At 33.6% G+C, this 9,174-nt stretch overlaps 1 protein-coding gene across 1 annotated transcript; it reads right to left on the bottom strand.

Moving 5' to 3' along the window:
* Positions 1 to 4,955: 4,955 nt before the first annotated feature.
* On the bottom strand, positions 4,956 to 7,436 carry LOC137810758 (protein PHYTOCHROME KINASE SUBSTRATE 1-like). Its single transcript, XM_068612177.1, has one exon. The coding sequence runs from the start codon at positions 7,009 to 7,011 to the stop codon at positions 5,527 to 5,529; it is 1,485 nt and encodes a 494-aa protein (XP_068468278.1). The 5' UTR covers positions 7,012 to 7,436; the 3' UTR covers positions 4,956 to 5,526.
* Between the last annotated feature and the right edge of the window lie 1,738 nt (positions 7,437 to 9,174).

The raw sequence follows: 9,174 nt of genomic DNA, 5'->3' as shown, positions 1-9,174 counted from the left end.
TGATCACTTATGCGAAGAGAATTTATCCAATTTCGATCCATTATATTCTGAAATAGTCTTTCAGGTGTTTTCCAATTAGTGTTCTATCTCATGCGTTTACCGAGGATTAAACACCCATGGACTCAATACCAGCACGTATCAATTGTCGAGGGTGGAACACCCTCAGACTCAATACAAACACGATAGTTCTATTTTAAACTAACAACTAACATAATATAAATACAAATTATAATAAACACAAAATAATATAGATTTTAAAAATAAAAAATATAATACATAAAAAAAATTCATAACATTAAAGAAGAGATGAACATCTTGGCACGGCGGAAGCAGCAACGGAGCACACCGGAAACCAAAGAAGAACTCACGAAGGCAATGCAACAGTACTTTGAGTGCAACAAACCAAACAAAGTAAGATAAAGGAAAAAAAATTATATACATTTGTGAAGAAGAAAGAGAGCTCGAAGAAACTTACAGAGGCACGAAAGCAAAATCAATGAAGCTGCAAGAAGAGATGAAAAGTAAGCGCAAATGCGAGCAGGAGTGCAAACGCAAAACACAAAGTCGAGAAAGAAAATAAGAAAGAGTAAGTGGCGCGCTTATGAAATTAGGGTAAAAATGATATACGAATGCAACTATTACAAATAGCCGCATTTGTAAATCAAAGCGCTTGATTTACGAGTGTGGCTTTACCTATAGCCACACTTGTAAATCAAAGCGCTTGATTTACGAGTGCGGCTATTACAAATAGTCGCATTTGTAAATGAACTTAATTTCAAAAATTGCATTGTTTTTTTAAATACTGCGTATATTCATAAAGCCGCACTTAATAAACAATAGTTGTTTCTACATTTTGCGCTACTTCAAGTTATATAAGTCTATAAGCCTTAAGCTTAAAGAAATATCAAAATGTTAAACATTATAAGAAACCTTGTCGAAATGTATAGACACCCCTTATTGAAAATGTTTATTGTTAGAAGTCCTATAGAGACATAAGTTGTAACCATAAGACCTCTGTCATGATTATCTTTGATGAAGTGTTTCACAATTTCAATATTTGATCTTACCATGTGGTGCTAACTTATAAGCAATGCTCATTACTAACTTGTTATCAAAGTACAATTGCATAGATAAGTCAACCAATATTTTAAGGTCTTCTAGTATAATTTTTATGTAAAGTCTTTTTTCACACAATTTAAGGAAGGCCTCAAAATTAAAATTTTGCACTATAAGATACTTTATCTTGTTTCTTTTTGTTTCTCTGATTACTAGACTTTCTTCAAGAAACAAATGGTACCCCATGATAGATTTTTTGTCAATAGAAGAACTTGCAAAGTATGTATCAATATATATCTTCAAGGTCAAAGTATCTTCTTTTTTGAACAATAGTCCCTTTCTTGAGATTGACTTTTAATCTTGAAAATATTCTCAACTACTTGCACGTGTCTTTCTCTTGTATCACACATAAATTGTCTTACCGCACTAACTGCATTAGCAATGTCTAATACTGTGTGTGATAAATAATGAGTTTTCCCACCAATCTCTTATATTGGTCTTTTATACAAGAGATTTTTCTTCACTTATAATTTTATGATTTTATTCAATACAAACTTCTGAGGTTCTACATTCTACTTACCTTTAGGAAATTCAAGTACATATTTTTTTTTTGGGAATCTCCATCTTACAATAAAAAAACTTCTATTATAAGGAAATACTTAAGTTTTCTTAGACCTTTCATTTCAAACTAGGCCTCCAATTTTTCCCTTAAAATAATTTTTTTTGTTTTATCATTTCTTACAATAATCATATCATCCATATGGACCAACAATATAGTGAATTTACCTATAAAAGAGTGTTTTATGAATAAAGTATGATTTCCTTAACTTTGCTTGTTTCCTAAGGAAATCATTACTATTGTAAATCTCCCAAACCATGGTCTTGGAGATTACTTAATATAAGACATTCTTTAGAAGATACACCTTATTGCTTCCACAATGAATTTCAAATTCTAGAGGAATCTCCATCAACACTTCTTATTCTAAAGATTCATGAATAAAGAAATTCTTCACTACCAATTAGTGTAAACCAAAATATGTTTTCAAAGCAAGAAAAACTTGAATTGTATTGATCTTTGCTATTAGAGCAAATGTCTCTTCATGATGAATTCCATAACTTTGAGTGTATCCCTTTGTAACCAATTTGACTTTATATCATTCTATTATCCCATTTTCCTTATATTTCACTATAAGTTTTATTCTAATACATTCATTTCTTCTCTCATGACTTGTCCAATGTTTACTCTTCACGACTTCTTAGAACAAGGTAGAAATTTGTGGCATTAATAACAATAAAATTTTAGTGTTTATTAGAGAGATAGTTTGTACAAACATATTGAAAAATAAGATATTTAACACACAATATTTTTCACACTTTTTCAATGCAATGGGTAAATTCTCAATAACATTGGCCTTCTCATTGTTATTGATAAATGCCATAATTTAGTGATATTTCAAAAGATAAAAACGTGTGGACTTTAATTGTTAATAGATTTATAATTCAACCTCTAATTTAAGAATTTGAATTTTTTTACATATTTTTGGATTATGAGATTTATTCTCAAGTTTGTGCTAATTTTAGGAATATAGGGGAAGATAGAGATAAAAGGGTAAAGGAGGAATGGACAAGTTAAAGACAAGGAGAAAAGACAAAGTTTGAGCATTGAAAACTCGTCCAAGTAAGATCATTCCAGAGGAAAACTTGCTCTCTGGAACAAACTTACTCAAGTGAGTTCATTCCAGTGAAGTAGGATTTTTTCTCGTGAAGCTCACTTAAGCAAGCAATACCTTGCTTGAGAAAGATGTCACTTAACCTACATAAAATTAGGTTAAATAGAAGGTGTGAGGAAGAACCCTAGAGGACAGAGGGAGGATAATAGAGATAGAAAACCCTAGAGAAGACAACTGTCAAGGAGAAACACCTTAGATATTCTTTTTTTGCTTTTCATGCTTATATGTATAGGAAATTAGATAAATATATAGGAATATGAATATATATATATATATATATATAATTTGTTGTTTGAAGTAATGTGTATCTGTTTAAAATTTGTATCTAGTTGGGTTTGTTAAATGAGTTAAAAAAAATACCATAATAGACTATGGTTGTTGACAACAACTACAATTTTGTAGTGTCTCAAAAACTACAATTTTGACAACGACCATAACTACTGTTAATAAAAAATAACCGTAGTCTATATTTATCTTAAAGACTATAGTATAGATGACGTGTTTATAAATTACGGTTTCAAAACTGCGATTAATGACTTTAAAAGTTACTGTTTAAGAGTTTTTTGCACTAGAGCAAACACATTTAATTTAACATTGAAACAGTACGCAAAGCAGAACCATGAATTTGTTGAGGCTCTTAAGTCCTCTTATGAATTTTGATTTCTTTGGGACACGACAAGACTTTTATCCTATCTTTGTCATTATTGATATAAGAATCAGATATGTTTTGCCATCCCCATCTAAATCAACAAACTCAAACCCTTAAATGCGTAGAGAATGTGTGGTTAGAATCTTAAATCAGCCATGTTAGGTCCTATTCATCATCCAACTACGAACAGATATACTCATATGTATACTTTACTTGCACTCTTGAGTCTTGATAAAGATATTAGACACAAGAGAACTAGAATTTGACATCTACACATGTTTTCGTGACATTTTTCAGCTTTAGAGGCTCTTTTTAGCTCCACGTGAAGGTTAGAGGGGTCCAATCGGAGAGCTTAAATGCCATCATCTCATTCGTGGCCCATGACAATCACTATGGTCATAATGATCAACTTTAGTCAGTGATATGTGAAAAAATAATGCATAGACATTAAAAATGACAACTGCATGCTAAATATTCTGATTATACTAGATTAAGTGAAGCATTAATCGGTTAATTTCCACCACAAACAAGGTTGCTCTACCAAACAAATTCGCAGGATAACATTATATTTTGCATATATATCTTCTCATTTTGCTTTTTCACTAATACATGGCTTATTGACCACAGTATCACATGGCTGCAACCTTGGCCAATGTCTTTGAATGGCACTATGAGAAACTTCATTAATTGATGAATGAAAAAGCTTCACATTGGTTGTATTCTAGAGGGAATGGAGCTACCTTCTTGGAGAAGGCCTTAATAATATACTCTCTATATATATACATGCATTTGAGTCATGAATAACAACATTTCATTTGATTGAATCAAGCATTGATTTGAGTAGAATGTAAACATTGATTTGCTGGGGGATTCAGCAAGTTAAACTAATTTTAATCTGTGTATGGATAACTGGAATGGCAAAAGAAAGATGACTAACTAGATGGACCACTTTATTTATGAGGTAGTTTTAGAATTAAAAGCAGCCAGTTTCATTCCTTGGTGGCTTTGTTAAGTTGTCGCTTTTGCCAGTTGAATATGGCTGTAAGGACATTCTCTCAAATTGAGGTTGGAAAATTATCTGTTGGACACCGAAACTTTGTCTGATCGGAAGCTCCTGATTCGTATCACATTTTGTCTGTATTATGGGTATAAGCTCTTGTTATCACATTATTAAAAAGTGCTGTTGGCATGAACTTTTCATCCATTGCACAACAAAAAGTTGAAATGATAATAACATAATTGCCTATGATTACCCCCTCGTTGCATTTAAAGGTTGATTAGCTTTACAATCATTTTTTTTTTCTCTTTTTTGTTGGTTGGATGCAGTTATAAAGATACATCAGAAATTTCTTTTTCCCTTTTCTTTCACTTGTGGCCCTAGAAGGAATGATCTGATAAGTCATCCTTCTAAACAGCTATGGTTCTAAGGGATCAGATGCAGCAATGCATAAAAGCAAAAAGCAATGGAACAAGCAGTCGCTTTGATAGGAAGAGAGCCTTAATGAGGCGGTTTCCATTGCTTTGACAATACGAGGTCGCCTTTCATATTCCATCTTTCTTCATATGAGATCAAATTCATGAATACAAAGCATCCAGTTTCATCTATATATTCTACCAGAAACTGCAAAAACTTCTGAAAGTGAACATAACAAAGCAAATGGAAGAATAAGCTGAAAATCAGCAAGAGGGAGACACAACACACTTCCCATTTGAGATGGGGCCTATGGACTATAAAAACTTATCTACTTTGCTACCATTATTGTTGGACAACAGATCTATCACACAAATTCAAGACGCATGATACATAATTGAACAAAGAGTAAACCCTCACTCTGGTCTCTTGTATTGTATACCTCAGTCATTTTAGTCTTCACCTTCATTTATTTTAGTCCCTAACTTCAGAAAATGTGATTCACATCCTTCATTTATTTTTATCGATTTTGAGGACTAAGTGAACAGCATTCTCAAAGTCAACGACTAAAGTAACATTTAGTAAAGTTAAGAGACTAAAATGATTGATGCATACAAACTAAGTTAGGATTTACTCATTGATGAAACTCCAAAATAGACACACATGTATTCAAGCAGCTACTAAATGTACAAGAGTTGTGAAGGGTGTGGTGAGAGTGAGCGCTGAAGTGGGGGTGTGGCATAAGCATGTTGCTTATGTCTTGGACCAAAACTTCCATCCTTTGTTTCTATCTTAAAATCTGTCACCTGAGGGTAGGTGTCTGACCTGCGACGGATTTGTGTGTTGGAACTAGGTTTCTCATATGCCGTAAAGGCATCCCCAGCAACACCTACTGCTTTCTGGCTCTTGCAACCCAACAGTATGCTAGGACGCCGCCTCTGCATCTCTTTGATGACTTTTGGTTTAGCATTTGAGGAAACTAAGGATGTCCTAATTGGACTCCTTGTGGTTGCTGTTGACCTTTGATCATCGTAATCTGACATAGCTGAGTACTCTAAGGCACTGGCAGTGGCTACACTCCACTCTATGCTTGCCTCACTTGGTGCATAACAAGTTGTGGGGCTAGCACAGCTAGAAACAATATTGGATGTCAATCTAGCGAGGAGGGAGTTTGATTTTCCTGTGAGACTTTCAATCTCAAACAAGTCTGAACTTGCATCACTCTCAGCATCATTGTAGTTTCCACCAGAATTTGCGGAGAAGTCAGTTTCTTCAATTTTAGGAGCAGCTTCCCAAGATGGTTTTGCCAACCTTCTATCAAAGCTCAAGGACTTGCTCCTGCTATCCAATATTGGAGAGCCAAACACTTCCAATGAATTCCTTGGCTTCTCTACTTGAATTTGCATTTTGACCAGAGTATTTCCTGAGCTAGAAGTCACAGCTGAGAGTGCTAAACTTTTCTCTCTGCTCAATCCCTGCCCCAACTTCTCTGGCCTTTGGAAATAGGCATCCTTGTTGATCAAGATTTCTGCTGCATGAGGCTTAGTCATTTTAACTAAATGATTAGCCTCTGGATCAGCATTGAAGATATTTCTTGAAGTTGCTTTTCCATTTTTGTTGAAGTTGATTTCACCTGCATGGTCACTAATATCAACAGAATTACTGTCAGAACAATAGCATTTGCAACCAAGACTAGATAGAAAACTCTTCCTCCGCAATTTGTTTTTCATGTTCTTGGAGGAATTCCTCACAGCACTCTGTAGCAGTGCACTTTGGCTGTTCAAACTTGACTCAGACCGAACACTTTGAGTTCCATACTGAACTTTGTTCTTTCTAGTTACTAGAGCTGTTTGTTCATCTTTCTGGGGCTGGTTCTTGTTTGCATCATTGTTAGCAACTGTTGGTGGGCTTTCCATATCTTCTCCATTGAAGTACTTTTCAGCTCCAAACACTCCAATTTCTCCATCATCTTCCTTCTTTGCTCCATGGTGAAGAGGCTCCTTTCTGTTGCTGGCAAGGCCATGGCCTGATTCAGCCAGGATCTCTTCTTTGTTGTTCAAGTATGAAGAGAAGGACGCATCACGTAGGTGGTAGTTGTTATTCTGAGAGTTGAAAGTTTGCAACTGATGGATATTGTTATTGGAAGTGGCTGCTAAGATAACCATAGTGAAAAGTATCAAAGCACTCACAGAAAAAGGCCCAACAGAACTTGTTTGCACAGAGGGTGATAGAAGAAAAGACCCAAAAAGAACAAAATGAGATTGAGAAAAAAAACAGTGGTATAGACAAGGATACTAAAATACTTTGAAGTAAATGAACTAATAGTATGACAAGTTTTGAGTGCTAAAAGGCCGTAAGAATAATGAAAGGTAGCAAGGTTGAAAAGAAAACTTATTATGTGAAGGGAAGGCTAAAACTGAGGTCAGGAAAGGGATGCAGAAGAGAATTTAAAATGAATTGCTGAATAACTGCCTGGAACATTTAAGAGCAGCTCTATAAGTAGGCTAATGGAATATGCAAAATGTCAAATGGGTAGGGCCATGTGCTTGTGGCCTAATTGACACTTCATCAATGGTTTTAACACAGATGAAATTCTCTTCGAATTCTGATGGAAAACAAGTTATATTAACATTCTGCTAAACATGGATTAGCACATATTCTTTCATAAATATGGAGAAAGTTTAGCCGCCTGTGTTAACAATGGTATGTCAGTTATATTGGAAGACCCTATGATTTGTCTCCTTCCAGGTGATAGGGTGATAACTACTGAAGAGAAACATGTTTTTATCCACTTTGGTTCTATAATATATATGTAGTCCCATCATTTTAAAAGTATTGCCTTTTTTTTCGTTTTCACAAGTGGATCTGACCCAGTGTATAGTCTATTCTAGTTAAATACACCTTTAACTAAAACAATATTGAATAGTCAAACCAGTCACTGAGATTTATTTGTGACAAACACTCAGCAGAAAGGTCACCCCTTGATATGGCCTTTGGGATAATAGCAATACAAACTCTGCCAAATGCTTCAGATTTAATTGGTCATTTGTTAACTTAGAAATTGCTCCATCATTACAAAATTTAATAATGTATGATAATTCATAATTAGGTAATAGTGTAAAAAAACTCTTCCTAATTTTTGTATTTTAATTATATTCAAGGAGCTTATTGGTACTAGAATGCAGTTAATGTGACTGAACTGCTGTTTGTGATGGAAGGATGCTCTGCAGATCTTGATTTGGTTAAATTTTGGAAATGAGCACTGTTTATATCTCCTTACAAATCTTCTTAGCATCTTCAAAATATAAAATACATTTAATACTTATCATAAAAAGAACTATGAAAGTACCAAGGAAGTACAAGAATTAAGAGGATGATGATGTTACATGAGTTATATCTTCCAATTTTATTTTTTTGTAATAATTTATAAATAAAATATTAACAAAAGAGAAAATAGGTAGGACACTGAAAGTGTAAAACTGTTTCACGATCAAACCAATCACCATGATAAATTTATTGATTTTTATAATAATAACTTTAAAAGTTAGATTAGTAGTAGTTTTTATTAGTTAATGATGAAAATTTTCTTATATTATTTAAACTCGAATAAGAAGTATATGAATTTAGTATCTTGAAAGCATATAAAATATTCTGTATTTTCAACACAAGTAAAACATGAGAATGTTATAAAAGATTTAAGATTTATCAGGGATGAAACATAATAGGAGTGAAGTAATGAACTCCATCTGTGTCAAACATTAGAGTTTAATTTAATGTGAATTCATCTCTCTGCATTATGCATAGCATAGAAGAAATAGTTTTGAAAAAAGAAAACAAAAACAAGTGATGCCTTGGCCTTGGAGAATAAGCAAGCAGCAAAAACTTGTCCATTTGAATTAGAGATATGTTGTCCACACAAAATAGACAGTAAAAACAAAGCAAGCATATATTTCTTACCTGTGACAATAATTAGCCCACCATATCAATCATATATATATCCAAACCAGACAAATAATATTGACAAGATTTCACAATGCTATTATACACCACACTCTAAGCTTACACCAAACAAAGGATAGATAATAAATAGTTTGTGCGGACCCCTGTCATAGTGGCTTTGGCATAGACAACCAATGTCCCTTATGTACTGTGACGCTAAAATTGAACAAGTACTGCTTTAAATCTCTTATCTTAGCTTAAATTCTTACAACAATTTCTATACCAGAAAGAAAGTGAAGAAGAGAAGACAGAAAGTGTGACGTTTCAACAACAACAACAAAGTCTGCTATATGAATCAAATGGTAATATTCGACAGGGTTACAATTGCT

The sequence above is a fragment of the Phaseolus vulgaris genome, chromosome 2 (assembly GCF_000499845.2).
Source record: "Phaseolus vulgaris cultivar G19833 chromosome 2, P. vulgaris v2.0, whole genome shotgun sequence".
Lineage (NCBI taxonomy): Eukaryota > Viridiplantae > Streptophyta > Magnoliopsida > Fabales > Fabaceae > Phaseolus > Phaseolus vulgaris.
The sequence above is the reverse complement of the archived record's forward strand: the minus strand, read 5'-3'. Positions and strand labels throughout refer to the sequence as shown.